A 16537-nucleotide genomic window follows, 5' to 3' on the forward strand; every position below is an offset into this window, starting at 1 on the left:
TAAATCGACTGAGTCTTTTCGAAAGACGGACTCCTTGTTTGTTCTTCCAGAGGGTCCTCGGAAGGGCATGGCGGCTTCGGCCTCTACCATCGCCAAATGGATCAGGCAGACCATTGAACAGGCCTATGCTTTGCAGGGGAAGGTTCCCCCTGTGCCTGTGAAGGCGCACTCTACTAGATCTCTGAGTACGTCTTGGGCCTGTCGTCATGGGGCTTCTGTAGCCCAGGTGTGTAAGGCGGCGACTTGGTCGACCGTGCACACTTTCACAAAATTCTACAAAGTAGATGTTCAGGCATCGGCGGATGCTTCCTTTGGCCGCAAGGTTCTTAGTGCGGCTGTTCCCTAGGGTCCCTTGTTGGGGACTCCTGGCTGTTGGGATAAGTTTTGTATCCCCTGGTTTTTTGTCTTTTCCTGGATTGTTGCTCCTGTTGAGCACTTGTTTTTTGCTGTTGCCCAGCTGGTTTCCTTCCTTTGGTAAGGTTCCTTCTTTGATGCGGAGACTGCGTTGCCTTTCGGCGCAAATGCGTTTCCCACCCCTCATGTTTGCACTGCTTTGGGACGTCCCCATATGTGACGAATATGAAGAGTCGGCGACTGTCGGAGGACGTAAGAGAAAACGGAATTTTTGTAAAATCTTACCTGTAAAATTCCTTTCTCTGAGTCCTCCGACAGTCGCCGCCCCCGCCCCTCTTTTGGGGTTTGATTGTATACTCTACTGCTATTCCACTAAAACTGAGATATGGTTGCAGGAAGTAGGAGGGTATTGACTGAGGGGACCACCCCTTGAGGGTGGGATATGTTAAAAGCTTTATTGTTAACATATTCTGTTGCCTAGCTACTCCTTCGGAGCAAAGTCTAATACCCCATATGTGACGAATATGAAGAGGCGGCGACTGTCGGAGGACTCAGAGAAAGGAATTTTACAGGTAAGATTTTACAAAAATTCCGTTTTTTGCATTATGTTATATTCAATGTTTATGAATTAAGAGCACCAAATCATGTATGTTTAATTTGAACTTCAGAATTGCACATAATTTGGATTTAAAGGGACAGCACAATTTTTTTACATTCTTCATAGATCGGCTAATGCAAACACTGTAACGGAACCGTGACCCCACAGTGTGCTTGTCCTGAGTGAGTTTGTCACAAACACATATTTGTACAACAATCGTTGGAAAAAACCTATCCTATGGTTGGTCCAATGATGTCCTTAGGGACCCATCCTAAGGGACCTGTGCACAATCTGCAAGGAAAGTTCACTAGGCAACCTAAAAGTGATTGTAAAAGGTAACAAAAATAAAGTAACAGTGTACTGTATCACTTTAAAGGTAGCGCTGTGAGTATCAAAAGGAACAATGTAATATTCCAATATAAATCCATAAACATAAGCATAAGTCCATCAAAGTAAAATACCTGGTGCTGATCTTCGTGAGAAAGATAGATGACAGCTTTTTTAAATTTTTGTGGCATTCTTCCTTATTCCAAGGGCTAGTTTTAAACCACCAAATCAAGTGCAGCAAGTGATCCCGCTCCCAGTGGATGACAAACTCACCAGCTATTGTTGCCTTCCATTCGCATGGTCGGCATAATCACTAGTTTGTTAGTTAGGCAATTCCAAGACATAAATCAGAGCACTTGCTCACCACAGTGTGAGAAGTCAAATATCATGTGGAAACAAGAAAGAAAACTTCCAATGGCATAGTAACCAAACTTCCAATGGCATAGTAACCAACCAATCTGAAATCTTTTATAAAATTCTTATAAAAGAGCTGCTCAAATTTATAAGTAAAATAGGTGCTAGACAATATTGATCATGTATGTTGTATGAAAACCGAATCCTTATCTCACCACCCTTTGATGACAGCTGCACATTCCGATGTCTGGGTCACCGTCTAACCACGTCAGATGCGTTTCTTCACTTCCGACTTTGTCACAGGGGGGAGTTGACAGGCAGAGAGTGGAGGGGGGAGGAGGACACGGGAGAACTGACCACGGTGTCAGAGCTCAACAGCCATGATATACTGTGGTCAGTTTACGGGGGGGGGGGGGGGGGTAGAAACTGGCAGGATCAGACGTATATTTTTTTAGGTGATACAGGGGGCCAAATGACACAGCACAAGCACTGTGCTATATAACATGCTTTAACCACTTAAGCCCCGGAAGATTTTACCCCCTTCCTGACCAGGGCCTATTTTGCGATTCGGCACTGCGTGACTTTAACGGACAATTGCGCGGTCGTGCAATGCTGTACCTAAACGAAATTGACGTCCTTTTTTTCCCACAAACAGAGCTTTCTTTTGGTGGTATTTGATCACCTGTGCGATTTTTTGATCATGCGCTATAAACAAAAAAAGAGCGTCAATTTTGCAAAAATAACAATATTTTTCACATTTTTTTATATGAAATTCCCCCCCAAAAAAATGTAAAAAATCAAAACTTTTTAACATTTTCGCTCAATTTGTTTTATGCTACATATGTTTGGTAAAAAAAATAAAAAATCGCAAAAAGCTTATTTTGATTGGTTTGCGCAAAAGTTATCGCGTTTACTAACAAAGGGAAAGATTTTTGTAATTTTTGTTGTTTTTTTTAACGCGTAATGGCGGCGATCTGCAATTTTTTTTGCAGTACTGCAACATTGCGGCGGACAGATCGGACCCTTGACTGACATTTTTGACACTTTTGGGGTTACCAGTGACATTTCTACAGTAATCAGTGCTATAAATATGCACTGTTACTGTAAAATTACACTGGCAGTGAAGGGGTTAACTTTTTTTTTGAGAGGGAGGGGTGGTGTGTGTCCCTAGGGGCGTGATTCTAACTGTGATTGGCTGTGGCTTGAGGTGTAGGAACAGTTATCAACGGTTCTACATAGTAGAACCGTATGATCACTGTTTCTACACAGGGGGAGAATGACAGGCGGCTTGTTTACATCAGCCGCCTGCCTTTCTGCCTCTGCACCGACGATCGCCATGTGACCGGCAGACATCGGGTCCGCCGGTCACATGCGCGGGGGGGGGCTGGGGGGTCCGGGGGCGCGCGCTCGCTCCCTAGACCCTTACAGGCTAGCGGTTGGCAAGAGGTTAAGGGAACAGGATCAATTTTTTTTTTTTTAGGGACAAACGAGAGCAAATATCAATCAACAAATTTCAGATAATAAACTCAGGCAAGAAGAAGTATAATGTTCAAGTAACAGCTTTATTTAAAAAGAAGTTTATAAAATAAAACTTCATATCCTTCACATGAATAAATTGGTAGACCACAACTTCATTACAGGTTCTGCTAATTTAAAGCATTAGTTCACCTTTTCATAAAAAATGAAAAGGTGAACACACACCGTACACCCTCCCCATCCCCCCTGGTCCTCACTGTACTTACCTATTGAGATGCGGAGCTGTTAGTGCCCATACAGCCTGTCCAGCATTCTAGTTGCATGGGCACTGGCATTGCCGATGGGAAGTACAGCAAGGAATGGGAAAGGGGGGTGGGACAGGGGTGCATTGGTTGAGGATGTACGATGTTAGTTTACCTTTAAATTTTTTCTGCAAAAGGTTAAAATTTTAGTGAAACTGTTTTGTTAAAAAAATACTTAATATTTAAAAACACACCTTTTTTTTCCCTTTTAAATATACACATTGTGTGCTTAAAAAAAATAAAATCCAGCCTAAAAAAAAAAAAACAAAAAACAAAAAACACCTGAGACAGTGATGCAGCCATTCCAGATGAGGACCTTAAGAAAATTTGAAAGAATGGCGCATCACGCAGCATATTGGTTTCATTACTTTTTTTTCCCTTTTAGCATTAAGTTTCCTCTTTGATTATTCCAAACTCTGTTAATAATGCTACAATAAGAAATACAACATACAGTACAAGTAAGGCAATTCCATAGACACGACGAAGATGGAAGCACTGCATTGTTACGAAAACCAGTGAAAACACTAGGCTGATTCCAAGACCTCCAGCCAATATCCACACCAAAAGACCATGTGCATCCAACTGAAAAACAAATAGGGAGAACATTAGAACGGCTTGTTTATCTTTGCTTTGGTGGGTATTGTGTGTGTGTAAAATTATAGCGCAAACAAGAATCTGAGCTGCTGCAAACTATAAGCAAATTCCAGCTGATGTTTCTTTAGCACCAGCCTGAGATAGCAGCAAAATGCTTAAAAAGGTATGGGAAAACACTTCCAGAATTTATTTAAAGCGGTAGTTGGCAACTGCGGTATATACTCAAAAATTCCTTTATTAATGCATAACTGAAAAATTAAACACACATCAAAAATACACTAAAAGAGCAGACTAAACACAGGGTAAAAGACAATGTTGTCTCTAAAAAGCAACTACCCCCAACATATACCTGCAGCCAAAGTTACAAAGTAATGTGATGCACAGAAATACATGGATTAAATATAGATTTAATCCATGTGTTAAATATAGAAACTTTGTAAAAGTGTGCACCGACGACCTGCGTCACGTCACTCATGCCTAAAGACGGAAAGCCCAGGAGGCACTAAGAGCCCTAGTAGAGTGCGCCTTGACCGGAAAAGGAGGAACCTGACCCCTGATGTCTGATCTATCTGGAAATGGTTGCAGAGGAAGCAGACAACCCTTTTTGAGGTCCATCCGTGAGCACAAAGAGAGAGTCTGACCGACAACTCTGTGAAAAACGTCAGGGAAAGGAAACACCTTTGCCGCTTTGGATGGCTTGCGAGTGCCAATGGCACCTGCGCCTCCGTCGCAGCTTCAGCTGCGTCCTCCATCTTTATTGTCTCACACACCGATACAATCAGCACATCCTCCAGCACCTTTTCGTACACGGTCACAGACATGGTGGAATTATCCTCATTATCAGAGGATTCCAAGAGCGTGGTTGCAGACCCAGCAGGATGACCCACATCCGCGAGGCTGAATCAGATTCAGGATCTGATGAGACAGATGAGGCAAGGGAAGGCAGGAGGCACTTTTTGCTAGCCCGCCACCTGCAAGCCACCTCCACCCGGGACACCAAGGACTCCAGGACTGCCATCAGTGCATGGATAGAGGATTGGGACCCGTGCATGGATAGAGGATTGGGACCCGGAGGGCCCTGCAGCCTAGGAGAGGGGATCAGGTGGGGAAATGTGCTCCAAAGACTCCATGAGTCACCAGGGGGACTTCACAAAAAGTGTAAAAGGCTGCGAAGGGACAACCCCCACCGTGCTGGCAGCACCACCCGGTCACCAGGTGCAAAACACCAAGTGATCCTCAGCATAGAGGGAGAGGACCCCACCAGACTCCCCACCCACAGAAACAGGCACCGGAGAATCTGCACTACACGCGCGGTGATCAGGAAGTAAAATGATCCAGAAGTCAGCACCAGGGGATGAGGAGGGACTCCCACTGCCGAAATCGCCGCCCACAGGGCTCCACTGTCTTGGCAACCGCTATTTCCAATGACAAACCACAAGAAAATGGCTGTCGGACTACACAAACATGGCCACCCTGTATAGAAACACACAGGCTACAACAAAATGGCGGCCCTGCACAGCACTGCAAGGCCTACAGGGACCCAGGAGGGAGACCAGGCCTCAAGGACAGATCCAGGCAGGACAGGGGGCCCTGGCAGGAGCCACCACCAGGTACAACCCCCCCCCTTCTGCACAATCGTTCATCCAGTCGCCTTCGGCGCCCCCCCTGGCCTCCATCGCCAGTTAGCGCCCTGTCCCGATCCCAGGAAAGTGGCCAGACCACCCAAATAGCCCCAGCGTGGAGGGGGGGCAGGATGAGGGACTTGGCAAGGGGGGGGGTGCCTGTGGGAAGGAGGGGCCCACCTCCATCCAAAAACCCTATAGTGGGAGAGGGGGGACAGCTACTCACCATACCAGGAACCAGGCGAGCACCTCTCCAGACCAAACCCCTCTCCATCGAAATGGGGGGCTGTCGGCCAGGAGGACCGCTGCCACTCGGGCTGAGACGCGGTCTTATGCGACCTCGCGAGGCGTTTAACTCACAGGCCAGCCCCCATTCAGTGGGGCTATGTCGCTGCCGACCTTGCGCAGAGCTGAGGTCTGCGCGCGCTCGCTGGCCAGACTGGGGTAACCACTGCATCTAGGTTATCCAGCCCGCTGCCCAGTCCTGCAGTTGATTGTAGATTTCACAGGAAAAAATCCAGGAAAAAAAAAATTTCTATCTAAAAACTTTTTGCCAGGACCAAAGATCCAAGCAAGGAAATACTGTAGGTCCTTACTCCTGACTAGGCAGAAAAAAAACCGAGTGGCTATAGCGGAGAGAGGGAGTATACCCCCTGGGACTGCCCATGGGTATAGCCAGAATTCTTTTCTGCCTAGTTTCCTTCTCCTGTAGGGGGCAGTATAACTTAACGGTTATGAATATCAGAAGCTGTGCCCTTCAATGAACGAAAAAGAAAGTGGAGTTACTCTTCAAAGAAGCTTGCCATGTTTTAGATCTTGTACTGTTTCTGTGTCTCTAGCAACCAACAAATAGCCAGATGGGGCCACTGAAGACACCTTCTTGGCTCAATATGGAATTGCCCATATTTGAAATTGGCCACAGCCCATCTTGCCCAGGGACAATTATAAGGATCACATGAAGGTTTCTATCCCTGCCATTTAAAACCCAAACAGTACCATTTGGAAACTCCTATAATAGCCAAATTACCAGCAAAGAGAAGGTTGACATAGATGGGCAAATAAAAGTATATTGTATTTTCAGTCAGCACATATTTTACGTTTTTACTTAATTTATCTCAGGACATTTTTGATATGGCAAATTTTTATTTGGGAGTACTATATACTATACCGCATCTCACAAAGGTGAGAACGTCCCTCACATTTTTGTAAATATTTTATTCTATCGTTTCATGTGACAACACTGAAGAAATGACACTTTGCTACAATGTAATGTAGTTATTCTACAGCTTGTATAACAGTGTATATTTGCTGTCCCCTCAAAATAACTCAACACACAGCCACTAATGTCTAAACCGCTGGCAACAAAAGTGAGTACACCCCTAATTTAAAATGTCCAAATTGAGCCCAAAGTGTCAATATTTTGTGTGGCCACCATTATTTTCCCACACTGCCTTAACCCTCTTGGGCATGGAGTTCACCAGAGCTTCACAGGTTGCCATTTCTTCTTCAACTCCTCCATGGTGACTTCATGGAGCTGGTGGATGTTAGAGACCTTGCGCTCCTCCGCCTTCCACTTGAGGATGCCCCACAGATGCTCAATAGGGTTTAAGTCTAGAGATATGCTTTGCCAGCCCATCACCTTTACCCTCAGCTTCTTTAGCAAGGCAGGGGTTGTCTTGGGAGGTGTGTTTGGGGACATAATCATGTTGGAATACTGCCCTGCAGCTCAGTCTCTGAAGGGAGGGGATCATGCTCTGCTTTAGTATGTTACAGTACATGTTGGCATTCATGGTTCCCTCTATGAACTGCAGCTTCCCAGTGGCGGCAGCACTCATGCAGCCCCAGACCATGACACTCCCACCACCATGCTTTACTGTAGGCAAGACACATTTGTCTTTGTACTCCTCACCTGGTTGCCGCCACACACGCTTGACACCATCTGAAACAAATACATTTATCTTGGTCTCATCAGACCACAGGACATTGTTCCAGTAATCCATGTCCTTAGTCTGCTTGTCTTCGGCAAACTGTTTAGGGAAAATGGCTAATTGGGCCCCATTGGACATTTTCACTTAAGGGTGTACTCCTTGTTGCCAGCGGTTTAGCCATTAATGGCTGTGTGTTGAGTTATTTTGAGGGGGCAGCAAATTTACACTGTTATACAAGCTGTACACTCACTACTTTACATTGTAGCAAAGTGTCATTTCTTCAGTGTTGTCACATGAAAAGATATAATAAAATATTTACAAAAATGTGAGGGGTGTACTCACTTTTGTGAGATACTGTATATACATAAACACACATACACTTATAAACACACAATATACATAAAAATAGGATACAGTATATATAAAACATTAACACAAACTGAGAAGCTTATTTACATCAGTAAGTCTCTTGTACACATTTGTCTAAAAAATATTGAAGACTATACATTCCCCTTAAAGTGATTGTAATTCTTGTTTTTTTTTTTTTTTAAATAACAAACATGTTGTGCTTACCTGCTCTGTGTAGTGGTTTTGCACAGAGCAGCCCAGATCCTCCTCTTCTCGGGTCCCTCGTTGCTGCTCATGGCCCCTCCCTCCTGTCCAATGCCCCCACAGCAAGCAGCTTGCTATGGGGGCACCCGAGCCGAGCTGCAGCTCTGTGTCTATTCAGAAATTGAGCTGCGGTTCAACCCCACCCCCTCTCTCTCCTGATTGGCTAACTGACTTTGATTGACAGCCAATGTGTCTCAGCCAATCAGGAGGGAGAACCCCGGGCGGCTGAGAGACTCTTGGACATTGCTGGACAGAGATGGGGCTCAGGTAAGTATTAGGGGTGCTGGGGAGGCTGCTACACACAGAAGGCTTTTTATCCTAATGCATAGAATGCATTCAGATAAAAAAAAAAAAATTTCTGACTTTACAACTCCTTTAAGTCTGGTAAAGTGTATCTATAGCAAAAACATTTTTGCCTCATGCACATTGAGCATTAAAAACGCTGCTTTTAGGAGTGTCTGGCGTGTTTTTTTCTGCCTCTAAAAACCCCAGCATGTTAGCTTATGTGCTTATGCACACATAGGCATTTAGAGCAGAAAAAAAGCTCCAATGCCAGCGTGTCCAAGAGCAGCAGCGTTTTAGCAGAAAAAAAACAGTTGATGTGTGTAAATTCCCCTGGTCACGGAAGTGTCTATGCTCATGGATCGTAGTAAAGGGCCAATGACAACGGCCCTTTACCAAGTGACAACAAACCGGCGCATGACAGGTTCAGTTCTCTCCTCTCTTCTCACGCTATACACCGCAATCCAGGAGAGGAGGAAGACTGCAGTACCGCTCACCCCTGCCTGATCCGTGCCCCAATCATGCCTTGGTCTTGCCCATCTGTGCCTCAATCATGCCAATCTGTGCCTCATCCGTATCTCATCTGTGTCTCAAACATGCCAATCTGTGCCTCATCCATGCCCATCTGTGCCTCATCCCTGCCACATCAGTGCTCATCCGTGCCTCATCCCTGCCACATCAGTGCTCATCCGTGCCACATTCATGCCACATCAGTGCTCATCCGTGCCACATCCATGCCACGTCAGTGCTCATCCGTGCCACATCAGTGCTCATCAAAAGTGTAATGGGTAGTCAGGAAATTAGATTTGTATTTTATGTCCCTAGAGCACCAGACGGTGCTCCCTGAATTTTGGGCCCCTGTATGTGGCCAGGCAGTGTAAATGTCTCACACATACAGTATCACCATACACGGGAGGAGTAGCAGAATGTATTTTAGGGTGTAATTTTTTCTATGTGCATGCTATGTGTTAGAAAAATCCTATAAATAGACAACTTTGTGTAAAAAAAAAAAAAAAAAAAGTTTTTCTTTTCAAAAACTTGTAGGAAAAAATGACATCTTCAAAAGACTCATTATGCCTCCTAGATCATGTGTTAGGGTGTTTGCTTTCCAAAATGGGGTCATTTTGTGGGTGTTACCATTGTTCTGGTGCTCCAGGGCCTTCAAAACTTTTAAAGGTTGTCAGGAAATTATATGTGTAATTTATGCTCCTAGAACACCTGGAGGTGCTACTTGGATGTTGGGCCTCAGTATGTGGCCAGGCAGTGTAAAAGTCTCACACATGGTATTGTCATACTCAGGAAGAGTAGCAAAATGTATTTTGGGGTGTCTGTATACCAAATAACTTGGTAATAGAACAAGTTTCTGAAAAATAAATAAAAAAATCTTCATTTTGCAAAGAATTTGCGGAAAAAAATACCACTTACTAAATACTTTGGAATGTCTACTTTCCAAAAAGGGGGTAATTTGGGGGGTATTTGTACTTTCCTGGCTTGTTAGCGTCTCAAGAAATAAGATGGGCCGACAGTACATCAGGTGTGATCAATTTTTAGTGATTGGCACCATAGCTTGTAGACTCTAACCTTCACAAAGACCAAAAATGTATACTTATTTGGGCTATTTTTAACAAAGATTCGTAGAAGTAAAATTTATGAAGAAAAATTACTAAATTTGCTAAATTTTAAAACCAAAACAAAGAAAAATGCATTTTTTTTTTTTACAAAATCTTCAGGGTTTTTTTCTTCATTTATAGCGCCAAAAATAAAAAAAAACAGTGATGATTAAATTCCACTGAAAGAAACTCTATTTCTGTGTAATAAAAGGACAAAAAATTCATATGGGTACAGTGTTGCATGATTGAGTAATGGTCATTAAAAATGTGAGAGCACTGAAAGCTGAAAATTGGTCTGGTTAGGAAGGGCGTATAAGTGTCCAGAGGGCAAATGGTTATTTATGCTTTTTTTTAGTGCATTTTTGTAACATGTTTGTAAACACATTCTGATGTGTATTTGTGCCTTTTTTTTAGTAGGAGAAAAAGAACTCAGAAACAAAAAAAATCCTGCAAAAACACACCAAAATTGCATGTATATGCACGTTTCATGCACTCCTATAGAACAGTGGTTCTCAAATCCGGTCCTCGGGACCCACCAACAGGCCAGGTTTGCAAGATAACTAAATTACATCACAGGTGATCTCATTTGCTTCTCAGTGATTGCAGTATTCTAGTCTGCATCCCCCAAGGTAATACTTAAAATCTGGCCTGTTAGTGGGTCCCGAGGACCGGATTTGAGAACCACTGCTATAGAAGTCTGACAGGCCAAAATTGCACTATGCTGTACTAAAAGAAGCACCTGCTCCTTTTCAAAAAACGCACTGCATCATGTTGTACTGATGTTAATGGGCATCACAGGAAATAATGTGATGTGCATTGTCGTGCACTGCAGCACGACGGCAGACGTGGAAGAAATTGCACAGGTGTGAATGGGGCTCTAAATTTGGGATTTCCTAGGACTACAAAGCAAAAAAAGTTTAGGTTAACCAAAAGAGTAATGTGGCTCAATAAAGCCAAAGTAATGCCTTTCTAGGTGAGTGACCGACTCACATGTTGTGAACTGGAACCCAGGGTGCTGTACAGCTCATCTGTGAGATTCAGTAACATGCACAAATCCGGAATATTGCGGCACTCCTTGGTTACTTTATTAAAGCATTAAAATGACATCACAGGTATGATAGGAACAATAAATGTAAAGGGTAACTCCACTTTTTTTTTTGCTAATATAGCATATACAATTGTGACACAAGTCATATTGTAATTGAATGTTAATAAAAGTTACCTATCCTTTTCAATCTGCAGTGCTGTAATTTTTTGTAACACGCAATGGAATATGGCTACCCGGAGGTGTTTTGTACACAGAATGTGTACAGAACACACCCCAGAAACATAATTTCCTGCTTGTGTGATTGGCTCAGGGATTTTCCCAGAAGTCTGCATTAGTATACAAGTCATATTTTAGGCATCCCCTGCAACAAACATGTCATTCTTGGTGAGATACTCCCAATAGGAACACGTCTAAAGGAATGCAGGCCCAGCAGCTTTCCTCATTAGAGCCCTGATTCTGCAGCAGCTGGTTGACAGTTATAGAACCACTCCCATTAGACCCACTCAGCACAGAGGTGTACGTTTATGAAAGGGTGAATTTTTTACTTTATTCGCTTTTCTGCAGTTCTCCGGGGAAAATTATCTCCTCTGGCACCCTTTTTATGAAGCAGAGAACTTCAGTTCTCCCAGGGTGATCAGAGGAGAACTGTTTTCTCGGAGATCTGTGTAGAAGTGAATGGAGTGCCTGTAATCTCGTGAGACAAAGCGAGATTACCGTAGTATGAAAATCAAAGGCGCTCTTTAACAAGCAGTGATAAATTATCACTGCTGAGTACACGATCCCCACTAATGTTAATAAATAATAGTCCCCTTACATAAATATATATGTATACACACTGAATACACACACACATACATTTTATATATATATATATATATATATATATATACACATTAAATATATATCTACATGTATGTGTGTATATATATATATACACATGTATATATATATATATATATATATATATACATAAATATGGCAGGGGGACATGATTACTGTGTTGGGGGGTCTGAACGAGGAAGAAGGAAGTCGATAATCTTCCTTTTTCCCCCTCAGTTCTCCCCCGATTCTGTCTTCACTCCCCGCTTCACAAGCTCCAAGGCTGGTGAATCCGGGAGTGTGAATTCTGACCCAGATCGCCAGTGAAGTGCGGGATCGCAGCTTCATAGCCTGGCTGTTTCGGTGTCAGTCAATGACAGATTCCCGTGTGAAGAGATGATCAGCGAAGAACATGTTCTCCGCTGATCATTTCTGTTTCATAAACTGAGAATAATCGGAAATGAGCTGTGATCAGCAGGATCACTGCTCATCTCCATTTCATAAAAGGACACCAGAGACACAAAGGAACAAACAATGATTTCTTCAGAATAACAAAAGGTAGGAATCTGCAACAAAGTTTGTTAAAATTCCTGCAATGTACAGAGATCACCCAGAATGTTTTTTTTTTTTGCAACAAAAGTGGAGTTACGCTTTAATAAAGAAACCAAGGAGTGCAGCAATATTCTGGATTTGTGCATGTTATTAAAAAGTAATGCGGCTGCAATTTATGTTCCTATATACCGCCATAGTTTATTGGTAAACATACACAAAACAAATACAGTAAAAAATCAAATGAAAAAAGGGACCTTTAGAAAATATCTGAGGCTCCGTTCACATCTAGGCGTTTTGGGGCGTTTTTCTGCTCTAGGATCAGCTCTCAAAACGCCCAACAAGACAAATCCTATTCATTTCAATGGCCCCTGTTCACATCTGAGCGTTTTGACGCTGTATACAAAACGCCCAACGCTCAAAAAAGTACATGAGCTTCTTTTTGGGCAGATTACAGGCGTTTTCCATTGATCTCTATTCAATCTAAAAACGCCTGCACAAAAATCGCGGTAAAAATCGCGGTAAAAAACGCCGCAAAAATCGCGGTAAAATCGCGGTAAAAAACGCGCGAAAAACGCTACGCTCAGGTGTGAATGTAGCCTGAATCTCTGAATCACAACTCACCTGTAACACAGTCTTCGATGGGCCCATCTGCAGCAAACAGCCTAGACCAACTCCAATTAACACATCTGTAATCCAGTTAAGGAAAAATAAAAAACAAACAAAAAAAAAAAAAAAAAACTTACCAGCTCTCTCATTGGTTAGCTTGAAGATAAAGCACACTATTTACGCAGGTTTAATCAAACTGAGTGGTATATAATGATAATTTGTAGATGATACTATTTGATTACAATCTCTCTCACACTCCAGGGAATTAACTAAACTCCCAGTGCCATTTGAAGTGGCATGCACCACAATACGTTAGCAGATAGACCTATTTTAGTCTGTTTAGTCAGTTTCTATTTCTGGGTTAATTCATACATGCGTTAACCGACAGATTTCCGCGCTGAAAGAACAACAGTCACTGCTAGGACACACACAAAACAATTGTTTTCTGTGTGTCCTATTCACACTGCAATGCAGCCCGGAGCTGTGCTGCAATAATCTGCAATAAAATGCAGACATGCTGCATTTTATCGCAGCACACTGGACAAGACTGCATGTCACTGTACAGTAGCACAGCACACCACTGCTCTACAGCAACATAAATGAAGTGTCACTTTTGGGCACTTCAAATAAAGTTTGTTTGGGAAATTAAAATGGAGCTGTGTGATCTGCTGAACTGTGCACTACACCGCCCCCTACTGCCGGCTCACTGCAGCCGGAATGGACCGCTGCTACACAGTAAACTGCTGCGGTTTATTTGTATGGCAGCTGACCGTTTACATGTGAAAGGGCCCTCAGAGTGAAAAAGAAACTAGCTAAGATCTGCACATATCTAGTTTACAGGTTCTTCATGTACCTGCCTGGGTTTCCTCCAGGTACTCTGGTTTCCTCCCACACTCAAAAGACATGCTGGTAGGTTAATTGGCTCCTGTCTAAATTGGCCCTTGTATGTGTATGTATGGATGTGAGTTAGGGACCTTAGATTGTAAGCTTCTTGAGGACAGGGGCTGATGTAAATGTACAATATGTGTGTAAAGTGCTGCGTAAAATTAACGGCGCTATTGAAGTACCTGTAATAAAGTGGAAATGCGGCAGGTTTCCATATAGAAAACCGCTGCAGATTCCCACCAGGTGTGACCATGTCATATGGGATATGAGCTGTGTGCAAACAATTCACATCCCTCTCTCTACCCATGTAGTGATTACACTACACGAGCAGAGCCTGCAAGGTTAACAACCCTCCTCTCCTCCCTCCTGCTCTGAGCTGAGCAAGGGGAAGGCATAGGCAAAGAAATTGAAGCATGCAGCTCCAGCTCTCTGTGCTGTATTGGTCACAGTCATAGAACAGAGAGCTGGTTACTTCTAATTAACAAAGGACTTTCATTCCTTTGTTAATTAGGAGCTTTAGTTTTATGTTAATTCCACCCATGAAGTGTAGATATTGTCAGAATCCTTTGTTTACCATACCGCTGCCATAACAGTAACAAAGTAATTGAATTTAAAATTCTAGCATTGATCTTGTGCATATTGTTGGAAATTCAGAAAATGGGGGATATTTAACACAGAGTGCAGTTTCCTGAGAGTGAAGGATGATTTCTGTTTGGGTGCGATTTGCCTTTTAATTAATCATCAATTAGGACTGATGTATGTCAAAAATAGAGAAAGGAAAATGGGCACAAAATTGTAGCTGTTGTTCATAGTCACCATTATTGCTCAAGAAAGGGGAAATCAGACCGATTCCTATGGCCAGCAACAATCAGCCCCAACATATCATTAAGTTGTTTGTACCTTTATTTACTGAAAATCTACAAATTCAGCCTACAGCCTTCACATTGCTTTATAGCTACCTACAAACACATTGTATATATATATATATATATATATATATATATACATACACACACACACACACACACACACACACACACACACACACACACACACATACATACATATTAGGGATAGACCAATTATCGGGGGCCGATATGCACTTTCCCCGATATATCGGTATTGGCCCCGGAACTGGCTGATATTGCCGATATTTTTGTGACGTCATTCAGCCTTCTTAGGCCGCCTCCCTTGCCTTGGAAGCCTCGTCTGGAGTCGGGACTAGTCTCGCAGGAGTGTATCACAGCCATAAAACCCACCCACAGCAGCCCGGTGCCAGCCAGCCACATCTACAGGCCCTGTACCAGCCAGCCAGCCACAGGGACTGTACCAGCCAGCCAGCCACCCACAGGCCCTGTACCTGCCATCCAAAGGCACTGTACCAGCCAGTCAGCCACCCACAGCCCCTGTGCCAGCCACCCACCCATCACAGGGTGCCAGCCAGCCAGTCACCCACCCACCCACCAGAGGGTGCCAGACAGCCAGCCACCCCCCACAAAGTGCCAGCCAGCCACCCACCCACAGACAGGATGCCAGACAGCCAGTCACCCAAAGGCCCTGTACCAGCCAGCCACAGGCACTGTACCAGCCAGCCGCCCACAGGCCCTGTACCAGCCAGCCACCCACAGCCCCTGTGCCAGCCACCCACCTACCACAGGATGCCAGCCAGCCACCCACCACAGGGTGCCAGCCAGCCAGCCACCCACCACAGGGTGCCAGCACGCCAGCCATCCACCACAGGGTACCAGCCAGCCATCCACCACAGGGTGCCAGCCAGCCACCCACCACAGGGTGCCAGCCAGCCAGTCATTAAGCATTAAACACAAATTAACATGTTCAGTACCAGATTTGTGTCAAAAATTTTCTTTATTTTTCAAAACTTTAAATGTACAGAATATCGGCCCATATCGGCCGATACCGATACGTTGTGACAGTGTGCCAGACAGCCAGTCACCCAAAGGCCCTGTACCAGCCAGCCACAGGCACTGTACCAGCCAGCCGCCCGCAGGCCCTGTACCAGCCAGCCACCCACAGCCCCTGTGTCAGCCACCCACCTACCACAGGATGCCAGCCAGGCACCCACCACAGGGTGCCAGAGAGTCAGGCACCCACCATAGGGTGCCAGAGAGCAAGGCACCCACCACAGGGTGCCAGCCAGCCAGCCACCCACCACAGGATGCCAGCAAGCCAGCCAGCCATTAAGCATTAAACACAAATTAACATGTTCAGTACCAGATTTGTGTCAAAAATTGTCTTTATTTTTCAAAACTTTAAATGTACAGAATATCGGCCCATATCGGCCGATACTGGTACGTTGTGACCAAAATATCAGTATCGGCCCTGAAAAAAACAAATCGGTCTATCCCCAATACATATATATTAGAGCTGCACAATTAATCGTTAAAAAAATTGTGATCTCGATTTACTCCCCCTCACGATCTTAATATAGCATTTCCTCAATTCATACAGAGCAGAGCTGTTCTCTGCTCACTCTCAGCTGTCAAATAAAAAAAATAAAAAAACTATAAACACGTTTTACAATGTTTAAGTTTGTTCTTTTAGATCAAA

The 16537-nt window shown here is 43.9% G+C and overlaps 1 protein-coding gene across 2 annotated transcripts in view; it reads right to left on the bottom strand.

Annotated features, from left to right (window-relative positions):
• Positions 1–3640: 3640 nt before the first annotated feature.
• The window catches only part of SLC8B1 (solute carrier family 8 member B1), a 102550-nt gene continuing 89653 nt past the window's right edge, over positions 3641–16537 (bottom strand). For both annotated transcript variants that reach the window (XM_082268658.1, XM_082268659.1), the window contains 2 exons: positions 13100–13164; positions 3641–3993 (listed from right to left, as the gene is read on the bottom strand). In XM_082268658.1, coding sequence (XP_082124784.1) covers positions 3799–3993; positions 13100–13164 — 260 coding nt within the window. In that variant the 3' untranslated portion in view covers positions 3641–3798. The remainder of the gene's footprint in view (positions 3994–13099; positions 13165–16537) is intronic.

Source organism: Pelophylax lessonae, assembly GCF_965119305.1.
Source record: "Pelophylax lessonae genome assembly, chromosome: 1".
Classification (NCBI taxonomy): domain Eukaryota; kingdom Metazoa; phylum Chordata; class Amphibia; order Anura; family Ranidae; genus Pelophylax; species Pelophylax lessonae.